This window comes from Stegastes partitus, unplaced genomic scaffold, assembly GCF_000690725.1.
Source record: "Stegastes partitus isolate 25-593 unplaced genomic scaffold, Stegastes_partitus-1.0.2 Scaffold37, whole genome shotgun sequence".
NCBI classification, from domain to species: domain Eukaryota; kingdom Metazoa; phylum Chordata; class Actinopteri; family Pomacentridae; genus Stegastes; species Stegastes partitus.
Genome location: NW_007577768.1, coordinates 1,157,807 through 1,182,654, shown reverse-complemented (window position 1 = coordinate 1,182,654; position 24,848 = coordinate 1,157,807). Strand labels below are relative to the sequence as shown.

Sequence of the window (24,848 nt, the reverse complement as noted above, 5' to 3'; positions counted from 1 at the left end):
GTTGCTCATTTCTAGAGGTTTTCGCTGCCTCGGTGGCAAACGATCACAAGCCAAGCAGCTCAGGACAAGATGCAGGCTAATTGATTTGACATCTCACTTTTTTTTTTTGTTGTTTACCTCTCATAAAGCCATTTTTTTTCTAACCTCGTTGCTGTGATTAGCTTTGATCTTCCGCAGGCTTCAAAGTGTAATGTATCAGAGTTGTTCATTTGGAAAACACAAAGAGAACTTGTTTCCCATTTGAGACATGTGTTTCAGACAGAGCACAACTATGAATAGTGTGCTGGGTTACTTGTATTTTTTTTTATTGCTACAGAAGTGTCTTATGTTTTTTCGCCGCCATAGTCTTTAGCTATTTCAGTAGCCGTGCGATCATTCCAGGCCGTTTTACAGCTCGGCTTCAGCTGCGCTCTAAAGTCAGACCTCCCGTCTCTTCTCAGGCTCAGGTGGGTCACTGAGTGCATGTGGAGAGGCAGAGTTCAGAGTAGGGAAAGACTCAAAGTAATGAATGGAGGCCGTTTTCCTGCCTCTAAATAACCTTTCCTACTTTGAGAAGTTGTTTTTTTTTTTCTTCATTAATTTGCTTTTATTCCGATAGCAGGCTGTAGAAAATGAGAGAAGAGCAGAAAGATGACATGCAAACAAAGCCAGACTTGAACTGGGTAAGCTGCAATTATATGGTCAGGGTCTTCAAACAATACTCTACCAGGATGCCTTTTGAGTTTCTTTTTCATTTTATTGATTTGATTTGAAGCGGAAACAGTAATATTTGTACTGCCCTGGTAAAGGTGCATGTTGAAATGATAATACTAGTAATCATCATTATGAATTATATGGATAATTGTGTTTATTTTCATTCTTCAGACTGGTTGTGAGATAAAAAATGACACTTAATATACTGTATCTGCTTCCCAGGTAAAGAGTTCACTTTTATCAACCTGCCTGTGGAAAGGTCACATGGAAAAATTAGCAGAGGAAACAAGTTTGAAAGTAGGCCAGAAAATGTTTGCACAAATTACAAAGACCCATATGTGCTAACACTGTAAACACACATGAATACACACATGACAGCCGCCAGAGACGCACCGTTGCCACAGTTGTTTCCACATGCAAAGCCCAGATTCTTCAAACTAAATCAGAGTTGTTGTTTTTTTTATTATTCATATTACTTCTCTGTCTACATTTGCTCAGAAATGTGTTTTATCAAATCGCATGCATGCTGGGATGTGTGCGCGCCGTATGTGACAGACAGAGGAGCAGAAGGTAACCTTTACAAATGACACACAAACAGCTAGACAGTGCATCAGAGTAAAGGTGGCTTTTCTAATCCTCTCTCCTCCTGTTGTCTGGTCTCTCTTGTCTACTGTATCACTACATTACATCCCAGGCAGAGTGACACATTGAGCTTGGCTGTTTCTCCGGCTTCTGTTTTGACGTTCTGTTTGTCTCGGGGCTTCACCTGTCTCACTCCTTTAACTCAAGTCAGCAGCACAGAAGGATACTTCAAGGAAGGAGCGCTGCTGTAACGGGTGTGTATTAGCAGTGGGATAACTGTGTCGACACTTTCATTTTTAATGTATTCAATATTTTTATATTAACAGTACTGCCTGCAGTGATAATTTCATAATATATTACAACACTGACACAGACCATGCTGTCTCCTAATTAGGACTTTTGATGTTTGATTTCATATGATGTGCATTTTGCTGCTAGTGCTTGTAATTTTACTTGAATTTAGGAGGTTTGCTTGTAATGACCTATTTTAAAAGGTCCAAATATTTCTTTCATCGCTGATTAAGTTTTATAGCAAACATTTGCATATTTTTCCATTTTAGAGCACAGAATCACAGAATATTTGTTTCTACTAGGCGTTAACTGAATGTCTGTTCTGTTGATTATTGAAATTATTCAACATTTTTCTAGTTATCATTCTTTTTTCTTTTTTTAAGTTGATTTCTGGTAAAAAATAAAAAATAAATAAAAACCTAATTCACAAATGTGCTCCTTTGACTCTTATGCAGCCACCTCTTTCTACCTGGAGTCACCACTCTGTGGTTTGAGTAATGTCCCAGCCATAGCACTATTTAATTGATCTCATGTCAACACTAATAACCAATCAACACTGAAGGGTAAATGTGAAGAAGTTCTTTTGTAATCAATTTTAAATAAAGAAACACAAATCAACAGAGTTTGTGTTGGAGTCTGTGTTGTTTTAAATTGTTGATCCATCCATCCATTATCTATACACCGCTTAATCCTCACTAGGGTCACAGGGGGGCTGGAGTCTATTCCTGTTGACTCAAGGTGAAGGCAGGGGACACCCTGGACAAGTCACCAGTCTACCACAGGGCTACACTTAGAGACAGACAACCAAGCACACTCACACCTACGGACAATTTAGAATCACCAATTAACCTCAACATGTTATTGGACTGTGTGGGAGGAAGCTGAAGAACCCAGAGAGAACCCACGCTGCACGGGGAGAACATGCAAACTCAACACAGAAAGATCCCAGGCGTCCTCACTGGGACGCAAACCGGGGATCTTCTTGCTGCGAGGTGACAGTGCTAACCACCAAGCCACCTTGCAGCCCCAAACATATACACTAGTTCCAAATGTATGTTATCGGTTTTGTTGATTTCTATCGCATTAGCGTGAAAGCAGTTTTTAAAAGTTCACAGAGTTGAGAAAAATTTCAGCTTGGTTAGTTTTGTCCAAAAGAATGCATCATATATTCTAAGTTGATCAACTGACAAAAACACGGAGACCCCTGTAGAGGTGTGTGCATTCACCATTATGAAGCATCTGCAATGATTTTACTGTTTAATTCCATCTCAGCGTAGTCGCCCAAACTCAAACCCCAAGAGAGCCAACACAACTTTAGGGTTACTTCTCATGGATCCAAGGTGTTTGATTTGTTGACTGACAGAAGTTGTTTTATACATATCAGTATTTCATTGAAATGCATAACCATCACCTGCAACACATTCATAAAAGAGTTCTACTAAATTAAATGTGGTGATATTTCACCACCAAAACATGCTCAGATGTATAAAACGAGCATTTGCTTTTAAGCTCACTCTACCTTGGCATCTACATGCTGCAGGAGGGGGAGAATGTTTGCAAGAAGGCACCAGGAATATCAATTCATAATGTACTTGACACAGTTTTGTTGAACAACACATTATTTAGTGATAATTTTCTGCATGTTAATAATCTGATCTGAAGTCAGGCTGTAGCCTATACGCGGTGTTCCCACTGAATATGTATTTCTGACCACAATGAGGGTAAACATGTTATTTAATCATCAACATGTTTTCAGTCATCGTTGCTTAAGTAGGATGAACAAACCCCAGGTGGTGTACACATAGTACGAGAGACTTTCTGTAGCGATGCAGGCTGAATGCATAACATTCAGGATTTAAACAATACGTGCCATCCGTGCAGGCGGGCAACTTAAGGTGAACAGCAATCTGTGTCAAAAGGTAGTCTTATTTATGCTGTCTCACAAGACACACGTGAAGATTTAGCTGTTTATTTTGCATCTAACTCTTTCTCTTAATAATGTATAAAAATATAAAACAAAAGCCTTCTATCAGCCTGTCTATATCTACATATCTGTCTCTCTACCGTTCTGTGATACAGTCTGAGCAAGACATTTCTCTCTCGATCGGGAATCAGCTGAATATGCCCTTATTTGAAATGTTGCAAAGTGTAAATTCTCACACTGATACAGTCACACTTCTATCTGTAATTATACCTCTGGGTGAATTAATTAAAATCTTGCAAGTTGGTTGTGTAACTCTTCAACTTTGCATCTATTCGCCTGCTTAATACAGTTTCTGTTAAATCATATATTATACTAACCGGTTAACTTAGATTAGTAGGAGAAAGTGTCATCTAATTTGTTGCTTGTGTGAACATTTAATTGGGTAAGGAAATGAAGGACTAGAATACTGATTATGTTTCAAATGAAGATAGCAAAAGAGGTTTTGTTTCCTTTTTTCATTGGCTGCGTAAACTACTGTTAAAGGTTAATAAATGTAGCAGAGTTCATTCAAATGAATCACGTATATACATTTGTATTAACACTTACTATAGCCCAAGGCTCTTATTTCACAACCTGCCTACACTGACCATGAGAGCAGAGTTCAGATGTCAAAACATACTAGTTCCCATAGCAACCCTATTTAAAATTCAATAGACTATATTCTCACGCCTGACCTTCACAGGCAAGATAGTCTTATCATCCGACAGCAAGGTTACTCAGATACGTCAGTGTATACTGTCCGTCCTGAACTCTTCATCAGCCCAACTGAATGGGAGCAGATTTCTCAGCAACTAGTTCTCATTTACTGAAAACTTTAATGAAAAGCAGCCAGTGACGCGTGCACAGAAAGCTTCAAAGTTTCTACAAAGCCATGAAATGTAGTGCTGCTGTACATGTCGTGATCTCGCTCCAGCAATCTGCTGTTGGATGTTTGACCAACCCAGTCGGAGGGCAGAAGCACAGGAACATGGAAACATTTTTGAAACAAGCAGTGATGTAGAATTCTGTTTAAGCTACAATAATCAGTATTTTATCGGAACAATGCTTCACATTAATATGTCTATGTATAGAGCTGTTGTTGCCCTCACTTCTACAGTGCATTGTTGTGTCTTTCAGGGTTTTGAGGGGTTTTAGAGTTTGTTTTGGTACAATTGGTTCACTCTTGTCACTCTCAAGACACAACAATCAGGAGATTTTCAGGGAAAAAGCTCAGTTTATGCTATCTGAACAGCACCAAACAACAGAAGTCTACAGCTAGCTTATAAACACAATGCAGCTAAATGTGGCGAGTGTGTCCCTCAGGAGTTGGTGGAGACCAAAGAAGAGCTGAAAGGACTTACATTCATCAGGTGGCCAGAGATATGACTCCCCAGGAACACTTGTACCTGAGGAATGGATAAGGTTTGCTGACAAGTTTGCAGCTCAACTTAAATGCTTAAAAATCTTAGAAAAAAAATAAATTAATGCAGCTTTGAGTTATCAAGTAATTACGTGATCAAAATGAACCATCAAGTTGTGTTGTCTGACTGACCGGTTGGAGACAACAGCAACGTTTTAACTCATCAGATGAAAGTAGTGAAGAATAAGGCGGGAACGGGAAGGTGAGTAGCTCAATGCAGCTGCAGCATTATCACTTTAGATGTAAATGGTCCTCGAGAAAAAAAAACAAAAAACAACAACTCTGTTGAATTGGAACAATAAGCAGCTGAGGGAGGATGGACGTCTTCTCTGATTAAAACTACCTCTGTAATTACCACACACGATGGGGACAGGGTCTTCTGCTGAGTTGACGAGTGTTTTGTTTCAGAGTTAACATGCTCCAATTCACCTGTCCCCATGAGGCGCAGCCTGCACTTCTCTGTTATGCGGTCGGCCCTTTCAGCTACTGGAGTTGTCTGCTATGTGTCTAAACTGGAGTGGAAGCCTGCTCCTAATCATAGCAATCACTCATTTGAAAGGACCCCCCCTTCCTCCTCCCATCCCCTCCAAAGACAGCTATTTTTAACTCTCATGTATGTACAGTGTTTTCAGGCTAGTGCGATTATCATTGATTCGTCTAAAATGACAGTGGTTGAAAGCCCAGAGAGATTCAAGGGAGCTGCGTTCAATTTTTTACCAATGAGGGAGCCAGTTATTACTGATTTCATATCAGCCCTGTTCTGCTGTCAGTCTGCAAATTTTTATGACTCTGTCACTGTGGAAGAAAATCTGTGATGCAAAGCTAAATCAGATTTGTTCATGATGTGTTTGACCGGCACCCATTATGTGCAATAGACAAGTGGGAGCTGCATGAATGGGCGTAGGAATCATTGGTTATATCTCGATTCTCCTGCTTTTTTCTGAAGCAGGTCCCCATTCATGGGTGATTAACAGGCAGATCAGGGAGGCGGGCAGTGTTGCTTGGTTGGCTTTGACTAATCTAACTGCTGCTGCCTTGCTTGGGTAATAGCTACAGGCTGGCTCGGAGAAGCCAGACAAGCAGTGAAGAGAAACATTGAAACTACTGTATATAGCTCCACTCTCACCGCCTAAATCCTACGTGCACCCTTTTATGCAGCCACGTGAAACACTCCAGGATGTGACTGACAACTGCAGAGATTAAACTGATTATTGGATGTTTGCTGGAAGTCTCTGCTCACATCAATGCCACGAGATATGGGCAGTAAAATGTAAATAACAACTTAATCCGAATGATGGAGCCATAACTATTTTTGTTGATGTTGGTATCACAGATAAACATGGGCACATTGTACTTTGTCGTGAGCGCACCATTGGAAACTATCAGTGCGCTATACTGATCCCATCTAATCTAAGTTACAGTATAGCAAGTAGACTGTGTCTGATAGCTCCTGAGCAAAGTGTGGGTATATATCTCTTTTCATCCTGCTGCATTTAAAACAAAATCCATTCCTGGTGCATTACACTTTCATGAACCCACAGCACCAGATGTGAACATACGGTCGGCAGATGCTGGATGCATCATCAGTGATGAATGACATCCACAAATATCCACGAGAAACTACATTTTTATGAATTGTTATTTCAGTGTCAACTTGTTTATGATTCTACTTGATGAGTGTAGACAGTGTTCAGTCTTAGTGACAGAAAAAGGAAACAAAATCACAAAGTCTGCAGTTTGTTTCACTGAACGTGTGAACTTATTTTGTCATAGTTTGACATGGACTGAATTAGGAGGCCTGCTTGACCACTAAGTAGAGAACAGAAATATTGCTCCACCTAGTGGAGGCAGCAGTTATGGTGACTCCTCTCTTACAGTAGGATGGCTCTGCTCTCAGGACTTGCAGGCTTTTTTTTTTTCTTTTTTTTTGTAAAGCTCCATGTTAACTGCAAAGTGGAGCTGTTGGGGGGAAGACTCCTGAGCTTTCTCCTCTTATCTAAATTGTCAAATGCATGACAGTGCAAGGGCAGACCTGTTCATCGGGGGCTTGGAAGTGGGGGAAAAAAAGAATGAAAAAATATGAAGGGCTGTGGGAAGGGATATTTAGCAGCAGCGTGAAACAAACTTGCAGAGGATATTTGATTTGAATTAAACAGGCTGACTCTCTGCGTCTCCTAAGAGTTTATGTGAAACAAGGCTGCACTGAGCGCGGTGCCCTATTTCCAGACGGCTCTGTCTACCTGCGCGCGCTCCGCCCCTCCCTCCTTCCCTCCCTCCTTCCTCTCCTCTCTCTCTCTCTCTCTCTCCCTCCTGTCCTCACCCCTCCTCCTCCTCTCCTCTCCTCCCCCCCCTCCTCCCCCTCCTCGGAGTTTGTGTTGCACTCGTTGCAGTAGGAGGGTCCATGTGCACAGAATGACGTCGCTCTGACTGCAAGTCCGACCGACTCCTTCGTTTGTTTTTATTACTCTTTTTATCTGGGGCCCCAGATTCGCTAATCTGCAAAATTACGGCCATAATGTGAGATTATCCGCGGCTGTCGTCCGACCCGTCGCTGTCGTTCGTCCTGTCAGGAGCGGCGGCTTCGCTGTTGAGGATTACTAGTGATAATACGCAGTAGACTTCTCGTCCAGTGCGTCTAGCTGTCAAACTGACAACAATGTGTTGGGAAGAGTAGACGGGACACATTTGTTGATATTTATTGACTTTGCTTTTTTTGCGCGTCTTTTTTTGGTCCTCTGGATTATCGCTGCCCAGCAACACAGCCACCTGACAACTCTGAATGTCGTAATTAAGGTAAGGGGGAGAAAAAAAAACGGACAGAGCTCACGGTTTGATGCTGGTACAGTTTTAATATTTGAGATGAAAAATGAGAGGATGAAAAACTCCTTTCACAGATCAGCCAAAAACACTTTGCATCCTTCGCCGCGTTCGCTGTGGAGGAGAAATCCAAATAACTTTCACCCGGGACCAGCAGCACCGTGTCTGCTCCACAATAAAACTCGCCAAGAAGTTTACACGCGTACAAAAATAGCCGCAATATTTTCCAAAACAAAAAACGAGTAGACTTAATATTTCTGCGCAGCACCTGGAGGTATAAAGTGATTCACATCTACTGTGGTGCTCTGAAATTCTAGTCTTAAAAAAAATGTGATTTAAATAATTAAAAATTTCATCCTGCTGCATTTAATCCTTCCTGTCATTCCCAAATCCGCAAATGTAACTTTAACATTGCGTAAATTACCTTCAGCAGAGCAAGAAAATCGTCAATTTTTTATTCTGCGCACCCGCAAAATGGAGAAATATGCAGAGAGTTGCACGTCCTGCAGAGACTGGGGCAACAGCGGCAGGAGTACAGGGGACGAATTATCAGGCTGCTTTTATTTTCATTTTCACATTCAAGTGTGTGCACATGTGCATGCGGAATATTTTGCAGGCGAACTGAGTAACTTTAACTCGCAGCCTATATGTTGGCTGCTGGGGAGCTGCGAGCCCTCCAAGGAGTGCAGCGTAGCATGCAAAATAAATATTGACACATCACCTAAAGCGATGCCTTAATTTTTGGAGTCTCTCGTGTTAAATGTTTGACTCTTTTTCTGTATTTTTTCTGCTTTTGCACATGACAAACCTGCTTCGGCGCCTAAAACAACATTTCAAGTTGTGTCGCAGCTATGTTGTGGCTGCAAGAGCAATAACTATTGAGTGACAGCTGTGCGACCAATCAGCGAGTGTCCTGACGGGGCTGCTGGACCTCCTGCTGTCCAATAGAAGCGCAGCAGAGGAGGGCGTTTAAAACAAAAAGCCCAGGCGACGTCACGTAGATAAGTTAACCCTTGAGATGCAGATTTCTTTAACTTATCATACTGTACATCCCCTGTAGTGCAGCGATAAGGAGCTTTATCTGTGAGAGAGGAAATCATGTGCAGATTTTCTCTGGACTTTTTTTTTTTTTTTTTAACATTAACATAGTGTTAGCACAGCATGATGTAAGCTTTGTCTTCTTAAAGTGTAATCCATTATAATATGAAAATCTATGAATACATTATGTTTTTTTTTTTAATTGAATATTTCCCATTTGCTGCACTTCATTTTTCCATGTTTAGGTTTCAGCGAAAGTGGAATTTGCTCCTTTGGTGTCTGTCAATAATCAAAAGACTATATTTCATTTGAGCTTGATTAACATATTCCTGAAAACATAATTATTAGTCGAACGTGGTCTCTGCCTGAAAGCAAATGTCCTAAAATGCATCAGCTATTTTTATTCAAGCAATTCCTTGTGTAAAGGTGGACTGTAATAAATTCAAACAGTTTTTTTTTCTTCTTTCCATATTTACCAGGTGAATCAATGCGCCAGCAATGGAGACCAAAAGATACCAAAGTTTCTTTGATGGAAGTGACACAGAGAACAGATGGTCTCAGGTCCCCAGCACGATGGAGTACTGCTGCAGTACAGAGGATTCGAGTCTGACTAACAGTGATATCCTGATGGACATAGTCAATGTCAGCTGCCCTGCTGGAAGCCCGGCCACCGACTGCAAAGACAACAATACAAAGAAGCAGGAGCAGCCAACACTTCGGCTCAGCCAGAACCAGCCATTTGTTCTCCCACACTTCAACAACACTCTCCATGGTCATAAGCAGGAAATGGACTCCAAGGAGCTTTCCAAGACTGTGGCTGAGTCTATGGGTCTGTACATGAATGCTGCCAGGGAGGCAGACTTTGCTTTTAGCCAGCATGGAGGCAGCACCAGCCCCGGGAAGCTGTATCCAGTATGTGGACGGCCTCTGGAGGAGAACCAGTGTGGCCCCACAAAGAGCCCCAAGTTAAAGCCATTTGGTTTCCAGCAGCCGAGCACCACTCCTAGAGAATGCACCGCCGGGACTCCAGTTAGCTCAGCATCCATGCTGGCCTCCTCTCTGTCCTGCAGTCCCCAGACCTCCAGCTCCATTTCCAGCCCCGGAGGCAGCAACAATATGGTGTCGTCTACCACCAGTCCTCCCACGTGCTTTGGACCACTCTGCTCGTCCGTCAGTAGTCCTGTCAGCCAGACTTCGTGTGCTGCAACTCTAGCCAACATCAAGCGCAGGAATTCAGTCACATGTAGCCCTGTGGAGTCCAGCACAGTGGGCTCACCGCCGCTCACCAGCCCACTCAATGTCATGAGGTCCCCCATGTCCAGCCCTCAGAGCATGAGTAGTGTGAGATCCCCTCCGTCCTGCAGCACCACATGTAACATTAGGTCGTCTGTCTCCAGCCCCACAGGTGGTACCTGCACCGGCACCGCCAACAACTGCAACACAGTCCGGCCCTCCATCTCCAGTCCGGCCACAGGGGGCACTATGGCGGTCAGCAGCCCACAGAATCCTTCCTCTGGTGGGTTCCCGGTGTCTAGTCCTGCTGGTGGACTGGGTTTGGTGCAGAATGACACCAACAGCCCAGAGGCAGCAGGGCTGACCAGAGACACAGACTTCAAGAACTTTGAGTTCCCTAAAGTAGAGATGGTGGACGGCGAGGTGTTCAACGTCGGCTTAGACCAGATGGGCATGGTTAAGTACATTAAGAACGAGCCTGGAACTGACTTCAGGAGCATGTGCTTAGGCAGCTCCAAATGTAGTGCGAGTAGCACACCCTTTATCACACAGATTAAGAGTGAGCCAAACAAAAGTGAGGGATGTATGAATCAACAGCCCTATGGTGAGCAGTCACCATCTCTCGGTCTCTTCCCTGCGTCTGAGACCACTTATCTGTCCCTGAGGAATAACATTGATGAATACAGTCTTTCTGGTATCTTAGGACCCCCTGTCTCCTCCATGAATGGGAACTATGAGCCCGATGTGTTCTCCAACAATGTCCTGTCGAAAGGGGTTAAGCAGGAGACCACTGATGGCAGCTATTACCAAGAGAATAACAGCATGTCCACATCCGCCATTGTTGGAGTTAATTCCGGTGGACACTCATTCCATTACCAGATTGGAGCGCAAGGAACAATGTCTTTCACGCGGCATGATGTGAGGGACCAGTCCAACCCTTTGTTGAATCTAATTTCACCCGTATCGGCGTTAATGGAGTCGTGGAAATCTCGGCCCGGCATGTCACAAGGGTCACTGTCAGCCAGAGGTGAAGGATACCCGGGTCAGAACTGCATCACAGACAGCATGTCAAGGTAAGGAGGATGATGATGTCTCTAGGGAGTGTCTGCAGCGTGTCTGTTCAGTGTAAAACTCCGATAAATATTCAAGTTTAGCTTTAGAAGGCAGCAGTTTTCATTTTTCTCAAATAATGTTTTATTTTCTTCAGCGCATCTGTATAATAGCACGTCTCTCTAGAGGGTCCCATAGATGGAAAGCCAGTTTGTTACAGTCAGACCCATATTGCACAAGGGATTTAGGGCGTTTGCCTTGAGAAATGCAAAATAATAACAACAGTAGGGCTTGGGAAAGGCAGCGGGATGCTGGCTGGGGGAACAGGAATTAAAGGACGAGGTCCAGGTCATTGTTATAGTAGCATGTGATCACAACATCATCACTGTTAGTGCTGCCCAGAGTTCTACAGTAACACAGAGGCAAAGTTTACCTCTTATCAGGGGCCAGTGAGTATGTACAACAACAAAATTTATTGGTCTGTTGTCGGGAGGTCTAGCTAAGACCTTGTGTAATGCAAATATCTGTTTTTATGGGCCCTAGGACATTGGCAGCATCATAAATTATGAATGATTGATCACATGCTTTTGTTGCCAAACTGATGAAATAAACAGTTGATTTTGTGAGAGTGGGGGCAGAAACTAAACAAACAGGCCAGAGGGAAAAAAATCTATAATAGCCGCCAATCTGGTAAAGTGGAACTTTGACACAGTTGCTGTGCTTCCAATGTATTCTGGTGTCCTAGTTACATGTGAAGGAAGTAAATTATCAGCATGATTAATAACAGTGAATTTCAAAGCTATAAACTAGATCATAAAACACACAGTACGACTATTGAAAATACACACTATCAGTGACAGGTGCTGCTGTTTATTTACAGTAAATCAAAGAATTGTATGCGGTCCTGTATATGGGGAATTTGCATTTAATATAACACTAAATAATAGTGAATGATAAAATGCCTATTGCTATCATATATTTGTACACAGGATGTCATAAATTTACAGTTTTTATGAGATAGAGCAAAGAAGCGCGAAACAAAATCATAAAAGACTTCCTGCTGACTTGCACGGGTTTTGATAAAAGTCAGACGCTTGCTGTGAGAGAACTACAGAGCCATATCTGAGCTTCTGCTGGGATTTTCATGTACATTATTCTGCTACGTTTGACTGAGGCTTGACCATGACAACTCTAAACTGAGTTTGGACTGTGATGTTGCACAGAATCCTAAAGTGGACATTTATTAGATCAAAAGTTTTCCAGATTGAATTTGCAGTAACCGACTTTGCAGCTTTCGTTGTTTGCTCTGCCATTTCCAATTGTCTATTTTTATTTTCTTTAGCTCAGTCGCTGTCATTCAGACTGTTTGGAGGAAGGGATTAGGAAAAAGTCTGTTTATTACAGTCTTTGATCACTGCATATTTACTTAGGTCATCACCAACAAATTAAATTACTGGAGCTTATAAAAGCAGTGTACATTGCTAGTGATTCTGATGGCTTGTTGTTTCAAATATAGGTTAAAAGTGTTTTTGGTTTTTTTTAAACTATTGTTCAATAAGAGCTAAAAAAAACTTTTTAATGTCAGGCTTGTATATTAAATGTGTATGCATATTTTTTTTAAAAACAACAAAAAAAACTAGCAGAGCTGCAACAATTATTGCTTCATCAATTAGTTTTCAACTATAAAATTAATTGCCCACTAATTTGATAACCGATTAATCAGTATGAGGATTTTTTTAAGGGCAAAAGGATTCTTAACTTTAATATTTTCTGATTTCTTTACTTCTCTGTCACAGTAAACTGAATATCTTCAAGTTTTAAACATCATCTTGGACTTTAGAAGACAATATTGACAGTTTTCGCCATTTTCCGACATTTTATTGACCAAACAACTGATCAATTAATCAAGGAAATAGTTCACAGACGAATCAACAATTAAAATAATTGTTAGTTGCCGCCTTAATAACAAGTAAGATTTGGTTTTTCGGATAGCCGGATGAATTCTCAGGGAGTCGGAGCTCATACAGAACTGCATCAGATTCTTGTGTGATTTTTGTATTTCCTCGGCCAAACATGCATAGTAAGCACACTGCACTGTGTGTCGGCTTTTACGTATGTGTGTCTGTGCCTGTATTTATTTATACTGCATCTCACCGATAGATTTGACCTGATTATCTTATCATTTTTTTGTGTTCTCTGTTTGACGTGTTTATTCAGCTTTATATGGACAGTGCACACTTGTCTAGAGAGCAGATACTCCGTCTGTGTGTTTGTGCATGTGCTATAACAAGGCTTGCAGCTCTGAGGAGACTGATACAGCCCGTTACCTTGGAGGCGACCCATATGGCAGGAGCCAAAGCGATGTTGACGGGATCACTGCCACCTTGGTCCTAATGAGATCCAGCTTAGCCCTAATGTCAGACAGGATGACAGTAAGAGGTGGGCCACATGGCAGGCAGCCAGGCAGGCAGGGAAGCAGACAGACACGAGCACAAATATACATACATACATGCATACATATAATGCATACATATACACAAATATACTGTATAAATAGAGAGAAATGTCAAACCTTTTTTCAGAAGTTGCTTCCTCCTTCCAGTGTCCTGTTACACCACTAGTATTGTATTGATTGACAGCTATACTTAGGCATAAACATACCCTTATTGTATCCTGCCTGAAATGTGAAAGTGCAGTGCTGAAAATTTTTGTGGTGCTGTCCAGCGTTGGACTGACTAGATGCTGCCCAGGCCCAATATTTCATAGGCAAAAATGTTACGTAACCATTAAAAAGCACAACTAAAACTCTTTGATCCGCTGAAGCCTTGGATGACAGAGTGTTAAATCCCTTGGCTCTTTTTTTCTCACTTTGGTTTCCTCTGTAAATGGTTTTAATTAAAAATGGCTGCTCATCTGAGCAGTCTGGATTACTTTGTGCAAAACGTTTCAACTTAGATTCACAAGAGAGGAGGAAGGGAGAAAAAGGAGTCCTGGAGTTGATGTTTTTTTTTTTTTTTTGTGACGTTTAGTTTAAACTTAATTTTGAGCCAAACTAGGTAGCCACAATGGAGCACTCTGTGTTATTAGAGGTTTGGATGCTGAGAATTTATCTCTTAAATGTTTCTATCCTTAAAAAAAAGTTTAATTTCTGTATTTATTTTCAGGAAGAATATTTAAAAGGCAGTACACTACAGGTTATAAAATATATAAATATAGAAATTGTCATAAAATGACCTACATTAAGGCTCTGGATTATGCCACTGCTTAAATCTCCAAATCTCTTTTCACCCTATTTAGGGCATTTTTGTGTTGGTTTTCACAGTAATGTTTCACCAAATAGAGTTTCTCTAAAACTTGTCAGTACTTTAACCTTGTAATTTCAAGAAGTAAAGAAAAATAGAAGCCAACAGTGCTTTTTAAAAATGTAGACAAGCTCCTGTTTTAGTCTTTGCTATAGACATGGGAAAGGTAGCACCTTCTTATGGCTGGGCATTTTCACTGCTTTAAGCTCGCAGCCAGTTTGTGTAGATGGACAGACTGCCCATCACGAGGAAGCACCAGATTCAAACAGGGAGAATGCTTTACACTGGACTCTGGCCAACTCTCAATGTTCTGCAGAGGGATGAAAAGGCATACTCCTGAGAGCACACTAATAAGGCTTTAATTGTATGTTCCTCCACTAAATTAATGGATGGAAATGATTTGATTAATTCAGACACTGCTGGATACTAATATCCAATTAAATCCCAACACCAGGCATGCACAGGGGCTCCCAGTGCATTATGGGTCCCTGACTATAAAGCGGGCAGCTGCTTCTTTGGGTTGTCAGAAGGATGTTACAGGTGAAGGTGTTGGGGAATGGCTGTGGGTCTCATCTGTCTGAACAGCAGACATAACAATGCGGCAAAGATATAGTCTGTTGTTGCATGCGAGTGTTTTAATTATGTGCATTCTCATGTGTGCTGTGGAATATTTAATTATATAGTTGTAATTACGGCGAGAATATGATCATTTAATTGCGCTAAATATCATCTAAGCACATATGCTGGCAAACTTCAAGTAACAGGTTCATGTTTTCAAGCCTCAGTGTTGCTCTTCTTTTATTTTGTAATTCCGCACAACTGAATGAGTGTCAGGTTGCTTTAGAAAAACAAATGAGAACCCTCTTTGCCTTACTCCTTGGAGTATGTGGAAATTCTTGTTGATGATATCTTAAGTGTAGCCCTGACAGTCGCTGACTATGAGTCATTTCATGTGCTCTCAAGCAAGATATATATGAGCTAATATGGTGATGGTTCAGTGTTAAACAAACACAATCAGTCCTATTCACTCTTCGCTGAATGTACATAGCTGCCACAACATACATTATTAAAAAAATAATTCTGCATGGAGGGCAAGAACTATTCACTTTGAGTGGAAAAAATTGAAGGTTGAAGCCACCGTGTGCTCAGTATGCAGACTCTTATAGTCACGTTAAAGGAAAAAATCTAACCTTTACAATGCCTTGGTCGCCTTTGCAGAAGCAGAACTTTATCTAAGAAGAAAACATGTATATTTAATTGTTTGATTTTTCATTTTATTTTACGATTAATCCAGTCATACGGCTTGAGAGGGGATGGAAGGGTGAATGGTTTTTTAGTTCGACTGAAAACACTGTACGGGAATTATAACCCACTGTTACTGGGCTATTAAAGAATGTAGTTTTTCTTAGATAGATATTTACAATAAAATAGATGTACTATTTTATACATTTATATATCATGTAAAACAGTACAAAGTAAAGTCAACAGCCTTATTTATTACAGGAGTTGGCACAACATACAGTGGAATGCTTTTAAAGGTCAACAAAGAGAGGGACACTGTTAAAATTATATTATAAGTATTATTATTAATGCAGTAAATACACTGCATAATAAAAATGGAATGCACTAAAATGTCTTCTGAACTTTGGGACAAGCACATGAATAAGTCATGGTCTGTGTTCAGGGCCCTGTGGCAGTTTAAACTTACCTTTCAGCGCAGCAGTCAAATGAACCGGCTTTACCGAGCAGAAATTAGCTATCTCTTCACATCGAGCACAGAAATAGAGACAGACGGCAGACTAAATAAATACAGGCAGGCAGTAGTTTTAGATTTTCAACCTGTGAATAGGTTAAATAGTAGGAAGCAGTTTTGCCACAGTAGCTCATTGAGGAAGGAAACTGCTTGTATACCGCTAAGAGCACTGAAAATAGATTATTTAGCATAATAGGAGTTGTCATGCCCACAGACATACTTTAAGTACCTGTATTGCCTTACTGTTGTAAAGTATACTTCTTTATTTATAATAGTGAAACATTTTGACGAAATCGTTGTGTTTTTTTTCCTTATTTACCACCTTCTGTGAATTGGCATCAAGATTAATGTCTACAGGAAACAAAACTAAATCAATAAAACACCTGAATAAAAAAAATAAAAATTAATACATAGAGCCCACAAGGATCCAGTTCTTCTCTGTCTTCTGGGCAGGCTATCACTGGTTGGTGTGGGTGGATTGGAGGCTGTGTAAAGTAGAGTCGAGAGGCAGCATTCAAGGTATGAATAGTAAGAGTTGGTCCAAGTGGTGAGATTCTACTGTCTACGGTTCCTACGATCTAAAAATGTGTCCTAAAAAATGAATGCCTGGTGAAGATAAGTGCTTTTTGTGAGGCATTTCAGCTGAGTGAAAACCTGTAAAAAGTGGAGGAAATGTCTTTTACGGAGCTTAGGCATTTTTTAAGCAGCGTGTTCAGATGGCTGCATGAAGCAGAGGCAGGAGAAAGGTTGCATACAGGTAAACTGCCAAGTGTTTAAACCATTCAGGCGTGATGACATGGGTGATCACACAGTGCTTCTTTAAAGAAGCAGGTTAATACTATAGTGCAAATTAAAATAACAACATAACATTCCTCAGTTATTAGATGAGATTTTATTGATCGACCAGCGATCATTAAATTCACGTGGGAATACATCCGTAATCACTTAAGGACACCAAAGACTTTCAGGGTCAGTCCTGAACATATCAAATCACCAACTTGGCTTGGCCTTAGTGTTTGGAATTTAAGTACCATCACAGCCAACCGTTACACCTTGTTGTGCTGCAGTTCCTCTCAGGCATTAACTGTCCCTGGTCGGGTTTTCCAGGCCACATACTCCTGTGAACTGTGTTTACAGCAGCAGCAGGCAGCTGAAGCACTGATAAGCTGATTGTAGGCTACTTGCTTAGGACCAATCAGCAGAAGAAAAAAAATAAATGCTCCACTCGCTAGTGAACAAAGTGGAGCAGCTGAAGAGTCCAAAAGTTCCCTCAAGAGTTGGTGGAGACCCAAACAGAGCTAAAAAGAAAATAATCCAAAAAAAAATAGCAACAACTGGGATTTATTTTATCATGCAAACGCTCATATTGGTCTGTTTTTGTTGGATAAACCAAGTTCACCACAACAGCTTTATAAGGTGATAATATGTCAGTGTTGTGTTTACAGCTTGTTGCGCTGCCCAAAATCTAATTATGCAGTTTTAGAAGGATAGTAATGGTTACTGTTAAAATGTAGAGAGGAAAATTCTCACCCCTATCAGCCTTTTAGCTTTTCTAGCAGATTTGGTTTTGAAAGCGGTTCTGTCAAATACACATTACACTTACTTTCTTTTTCCACTGCTCATCAAATACAGTCATGCTGAATTCATCTGTTGTCTCGCACTGGAGAAGGATACCAGCTAAAAGTCTTGAGATTTTATTTTGGTTGTCGTTTTTTTTTTTTTCTTCTTCTTCTTTCCTTTTACCAAAAGGAGAAAATACAGACTTAAATGCAGGATCTGATGAAGAATACCCAGTGTTATCTTAACAGGTATAGCCGTGAAGGCACAGTGAAAGGCAGCTTTTCTTTTACAGCTTTATGAATGGATATGTTTTTTACCTTGTGCTACTCGAGCGTAGGAGTAAATGCCTACAGTGGATGTAATCTTTTTTAAAGAACCAAGATGATACTGTGTGGCACAATGATCGGATGCTTTTGTTGCGCAGAAAAGAAACCATGTTAAAAGTCTCCACTCAGCCTCTCCCACACAGAGCCATGAACGCACACACACAAGTACACAACGTTGCCGCCATGGCCGCCAACAACACGAACAACAGCACACATTCTAGGCCGGACTTGACACTCCAATAAAAGTGTGGTTACTGCTGGCCAAAGCTCCTGGGATTTGAATGCTTGTCTTGTCCTCATTTGAACTTCTTCCTGAAACACAGTCTGGTGACAGAGGGCCAGATTTCCGCTAGGCCGGGCCTGTAGTTGGAGATCTACACTCTATTACCTACCGCTGACATTCCCTTCTGTTGCTGAGGTTATTAACAAACTGCATAAAGGAGGCGGAAACTGAATACCAGAGCTGCAACAAAGCATAGTGCATGCTTCTGTGTGTTGATGAATGCCCTGATTTTGATAGCATGCTGCTGTGTGTGGCTGAATGGCGCTCTTTTGTGCGCCGACTACCTCGTTCACCTTGCGTGCAAGAAGTCTGAAAGAATTTTTAGCGATGGACTTCAAGGTCTGAGTCACGAGGTCTGCCGACTGGTCGGTGTATCATTAATACGGAGCAACATGCGTGCATATTAAATCACAAATTACAAAGATTAACTGGTCAGAAGAGCCCATTGTTATTGTCACACACACAAAAAGAATTGTTTGTTGAGATAAAAGCGGGTGGATGTCTAATTCACTGGTTATTCATTCAGAGCAATAACAAGCAATTAAATCTATGTTGCGTTTCTGGTGGAGAGGATGCAAAGAGAACCCATCTCAACTCACTCTCTCAGCATATTATTGTCTTCCTCTTGTATCCTGATATACTTGACTGAGCAAACAAGGCATGCCTTTATCATTCATGTTTAATTAGAGCTTGCCCAAGTAGTCGTGCCAAAGTGCTTACGTTTAAGCCCGGTGTTTGTCTTGTCAGTTCCTCCATGGATGCCATAAAGGAAGACACTTCCAAAAAAATGTTAATTGTTCAGCTTGAAAGGTTCCCAAAGTAGGTCATGCATAGTTGGCTCAAATAAAGTGAAGGGTGTGTGTTTGTGTGTTGTGTTTGTTGTTTGGGGGGCGGGGGGGGGACTCCGGGGCCTTTTACATAACACTTTCATTCTTCCCGAAAAAACACACAAACATAGACACTCGCACAAGGCACATTCACACCAACATTTTGTACGTCAGCAGAACCCATGATTCAGAAAAGAGCGACTTAAATAACTTTGCCGATAACTTCCAATTCCTACCGCAAAATTTCAAAAAGCAAGGAATGATATTTTTAGCGAAACGAGAACACTGAAAGGGCCAATCTGAAGAGAAATGAATAATTTGATTTAATGATTGACATTCCAAACACAATTGGACACAAATGGCAAAAAATGAAAAAATACTTTCACTTGTGCCTGTTTTTAGAAACCCCTTCAGGGTTTTGGAGCATTTTGGCATTTGGTGACCTTCAGAGATGTTATTTTAGCCATCTCTCTTTTTCCCAGATTCTATTTTTAATGCGTCCGTTTGCTCTGCTGCCTGGTTGGTAATTGTGTGATGCCATTTTTTTTTTTTTTTTTAATTATTGACGTGTGTAAATTTTGAGGGATGTTTAAATGCTTCTAAATGCTCGATTTAATTAGTGGATGTACAGTTTATCTTAAGCTATTGTTATTGGCTGCCTTTTATAGAAAATAAAATACATACATACTGTTTACCAGCCCATATTAAAATAGCAAAAAAACATCCAGTAATATTCACACATACAAAAATGGCCAGCATGACCTAGAAAACACACATTTACTTGGCATCTCCTATTCTGCTGCAGGGGAAAAAAAATACACTAAATGATTTGTGTGTGTCCTTTGTCAAGCATTTAGTCGAATCTATAAAAGACTGTCCTGCAGAACTCCAGTTATTCAGGATCCGGCTCCTCCGGGCGCACAAATCATGCATGTAGCCCCGCAGCACGCTGTGATACACTGAACTAGGAGGTAAAAGGAAGCTCCTAAGGATCCAGTGACAGCCCAAGGATAAAGATACTATATCATAACGGAACCTGTTGCTAGAGAGAGAATTTGCTTGTCTGACACTGCAAAAGGGTAAACGTGTTTGTCAGGAAGTGTAATACGATCTCGGTTTTCAGTAAAAGAGAGAAGAAAAGAAAACTGAAGGGATATTAAGGGGTCAATGTTCAAATTACACACAGAAAAAAACCCAAAACAAAGGAAAGTTTTTTTTTTCTCTCCTACCTCAGGTTGTGTCTAGTCATGCAGATAGTTTTTGTTTCACTTGCCCAGATTTTGAGATGTTTGTCTCTGACTTGTGTCTCCGTTGTAATAGAGGTGAATGTAATTTTGTTTGCAGTGCTTTGGAAATAGATGTCCCCATTACTCTGGATGATCACTGTGGGCAGTTTTCATTAGAAATACGGTTCTTAACATCTTCTGTGGATTAGAAAAACAGTGAAATTCCATTTACCTCCACTGTTTTGAGGGAGCCGTGGAAAGACAAATAGTGCTGGTTTTCAAACCTTAATACATTTTTGGTACCGAAAGAAATGTGTCTGCAGAGCAATGAATTCTGTTAAGTGCTGAAAACTGCCGTTGAGTGTCAGATTTGTAATCCTGTTGACTTATTGTCTGATCAGCTTCTTCCAGATTTAAATTAAAGTGTGTAAGAAACAGGATTTCGAGGTAGCAGTAGATCTAGAGAGATGGTTACGTGACCAGCGTTGTTTCATTTTATTGAATGGTGGGTGGCATTTGGTTCCCATCATGGTGAGCACACATGACTTTGCATGTGGTTGAGCGTTTGGAAGAAAGAAATTAGACTCCTGACTGTTAATAGAGCTCTATGATGGCATGAACTCATTGCTGTCCACAGCTCTGGGACTCCCTATAGAGTTTACTGCACTGTACCTGGCATAGACAAGCATTCCCCTGTTCAGTGTCTGCTTTTTGTTTTGCCTGCCTTCCTCTGACTTGGCTACAGCTGCCTGGTTCACTCTGCTCTGAAAGAAAGACAGTCTGGGGCTTTTTTGGGTTTTGACTGTTAAGCAGGACCTTTCTCTTTTATTCACAATCTTGCTCAGCTACTGGACCTTGGAGAAATTGAAAGAAGCTGACTCACCATAATACTGTAACGTTGAGCTTTCAGCAGAGCGAGGAGTGGAAAAGCACACTCATACCTTGATTTTGTTGTTCGTCTAATCACATGCAGACAAGCTCCCAGACTGTTGTCTGCCTTGTTGTGGTTTAGCATCATCAGAGAGGCATTAAGATAATAAAGAAGAGACGGTGGGAAACTGTAATGTAAGACATGAATCAGGTTTATCCAGTGCATTCCTTTAGTCTAATGTCACCGTTGCCCCAGCACTTTAATTATCTTTCCATTATCTACCCAACAGTAACGTAGTTAAACAAGTTCCAAAACTCCAGTCATTTCATACAAACAGTTTTTCATATTTACTTTGTTAATTCACTCTCACGCCATGCATACATTACAGGAGTTATTAGTTTTGGTGCTCATTTGCCGCAAATAATATTTTAGCCGTTCTACTACGGTGTAAGAAATTAAGCATGAAATCCACAGTCTGTGTTACAGTTCAAGCTAATATGAGGCTCCAGCAGTCTGAGACAGCCAAATTCTTCATCCTTGCAGTCACGTAGGTGTGCTGTTGTTTTCCCAGCAACAAACCTACATTCAGCTACCAGGATGTATCTCTCTTCTGCAGTTCAGCAAGGAGACGCTGCCCATAGGAGCACAAAGAAATATATTTTTAACTAAAAAGACTTTGAATAACTCAGTTTGCTAAAGCTTCACATTAGTTTTCACTGAACTTTAGATGTGTGTGTTTTTGCACAGAAAGAAAAAACAACTATCCACATTTTTTTTTTACAATTCTGTGAAGCTTCGCAGCAGCTATGATGAGAAAGAATATTCTTTTTTAACATTACATTATCACCACAAACATCACATATAAGCATTATTTTTTGCTGAATTGTTGCAGAATATATTTGACTCATGCAAATGAGCTTTTTAACTAGTAGAAACTTTAGTGCATGCAGTATCTTGGTGATCATTTGCTGTTTTGTGGTTTAATGCCTTTTGTTTGGAATGGATACACATCTTTGTTGTGTTTAAGTTGCTGTAGCATCCGACCAGCTCTCTGAATGCACACAAATGAAACCAGTTCTGATTGTAGGAATGGATGCTGTGACTGATTTTGATTCCTGCCTCATATTAAATATGTACTTGAAAAAACATGCACTTCACCTTGATGGATGCATGTCACCGGTGGGGGAAAGGCAACGGCGTAATTTGTTCTGCCTCCTCAAGAGAACCAGTGCTGCTTTTACAGCATTTCAACCATCACAGTCCCAATGTTTGTCTGAATATGGAAAGCAAACATCTGGTCAGTGTTGCTGTTCAGCAGTCACACAGAGAGGAATCACATGCCTTCAAAAATCCAGTTTTCTCGTCAGTGGGTTATTGATTTTGGGGTTTTGCATCAAGAACTCTGGACATGAAGCAGGGTTCTGCAACACAAGCAGTTCTGTCTGCGTACAGACATGACACCGTGCAACACTGGTTATCTTAAAGGAGACCATGCTTTGCCGCCTCGACGCCGTTCTATCACATCATCTGTGTCTGGTATCAAGGAAAAAATGACTTTGTTTCTCCAAATTATACTACTATCTAGTTTCTTTTGGGTCGGTGTTGGAGGAGGATGTTTGTCAGCCTGCTGTGAATATGGCTGACATGCCACGAGTTCTTCCTCCTTTACTGTATTCTCTCAAACACTTGCTCCAGTGCCAACACATGCACCTTGTGATATTTCGGGCTCGCCAGGAGGAAGCTTCTTATTCAGATGTGATACTGATAGTGTTTCAACTGCCTTTGCGATTGCCTGTTTGACAGGTTGAGTGGGTAAGACGATTGTCAGAACTGGAACCTGTCACAGTTTATAGTACAGAGTAACGTAACCGCAGAGCATGAAAGATGGGGAAATTGTGAAAAGTGATGACCTAATTATTCATATGACCTACTGGCTACTGCTTAACCTTGGTCAATAGTGAGTCAGGGAAATGCGGCAAGTTTATTACGTGCCCTGTCACATGTGGAGATCCCATCCATCACCACTATTCTGTAGCATGACACACATGGCTACACTTCATAGTGCCTGTGTCAGGGTTTGTAAAGAGTGGGGTAGAATAAGGGGCTTATCCGTAGTCAGTATATTATCTATAGTAGGTGGCGGTTAGCACTTTAGAGAGGCACAGAAACCTCAAAGAGATTCAAACTAACCCTTTAAAATTGCTTTCAGAAAGGCTCATTGAACACAACATTGAAAGCCATTGTAATCAGAATTTGCAGAAAAATATAATTTGTTCTTGTAAATAGTTTGACTGTGATCATCAAGCCGTGATAATTGGCATTGTTGTGTAATTGTTAGAGAACATGTCAGATGACTAACAGCTCGAAAAACTGGCTTTTTGCCCGTCAGCTGATCTCCATTTAAAAACAGGTCTTCACCAGGAAATATTCCAAAAAAAATATGTCACAAACTTTACTGTAACATCCACTTCTTTCTGTTTGCTGTGTCATAACCAAGATGCAGCTACTTTAAAGCAAGGATGAAGCCAGACCTAAAAAGTACAACTTTAAAGCTGATCTAATCTGAATTTTAATTTAATTGTGATGCCATTTAGTGGCTCAGCCACAATGTGAGAAGACACCTCTGCATCAAACAATACAAATACACAAGTTTTCTTCCCACAAGGAAACAAATTCCAGCAGGAGCATAATTCAAATTATCACCAGCTCCCCTATAAAGAAAAGAAATGCAGGGGAAACAGACACATGAATAAGTCATCATAATCATTATCATCATCACTCTCTCATTACTGATACAAGCGCCTCTTCTTCAGCTCCCATGTATTCCTAAAATAAGATGTTAATTTGTCTGCTATTCAAACTGTCATTTTAGTTGTGAATTCATATCCATTGTCTCAGTCTCACCCTTTCATACCGCTACACAAAAATGAGTTTCTACATTTCATTTTCAGTTTCCCCTAAAAACTGAAAAGTTTTTTCTTCCAAAACACTGACCCATTGGACGAAAATAGATCTTCCTTTTTTGGGGGGGAAAAAATTTAAAAATACACAATCCTCAGTGTGTTATATCCTGTCATATTCACACTGCACTGTGCATTTTATGAATTTCTTTAAATCCATATTTGTTAAACACCATATATATATAAATAGTTATCCAAGGTCAATTTTGTGGCATGCACGTGTCCCCATTCTTCTTGCAGCTGGAGATGTCCATGTACTCATCCATGTCCCCTGCACATGTTTTCTGCACATGTTTTGTGCAGGGGACATGGATGAGTACATGGACATCTTCCTTGACTCAGAAGCCACCAAGAAGGCAGTGATTCAGGCTAGTACTGCGATTTTCCAGTACATTTATCATGGAGCATAAACTACATTGGGTGAAATTTGGTACAAAAATGTTCTCAAGGAGGGCTGCAAGATGGTTCGGTGGTTAGCACCGTTGCCTCGCAGCTAGAAGGTCGCCAGTTTGGTCCCAGTGAGGACACCCGGGGTCTTTCTGAGTGGAGTTTGCATGTCCTCCCCGTGCAGCGTGGGTTCTCCCTGTGTTCTTCAGCTTCCTCCCACACAGTCCAGAAACATGTTGAGGTTAATTGGTGATTCTAAATTGTCC

The 24,848-nt window shown here is 40.9% G+C and overlaps 1 protein-coding gene across 1 annotated transcript in view; it reads left to right on the top strand.

Moving 5' to 3' along the window:
- The first annotated feature begins 7,359 nt into the window (after positions 1-7,359).
- nr3c2 (nuclear receptor subfamily 3, group C, member 2) overlaps positions 7,360-24,848 on the top strand; it is a 75,058-nt gene continuing 57,569 nt past the window's right edge. Inside the window, exons 1-2 of the mRNA XM_008302814.1 lie at positions 7,360-7,742; positions 9,284-11,110. Of these exons, the coding sequence (XP_008301036.1) occupies positions 9,303-11,110 (1,808 nt within the window). The 5' untranslated portion in view covers positions 7,360-7,742; positions 9,284-9,302. The remainder of the gene's footprint in view (positions 7,743-9,283; positions 11,111-24,848) is intronic.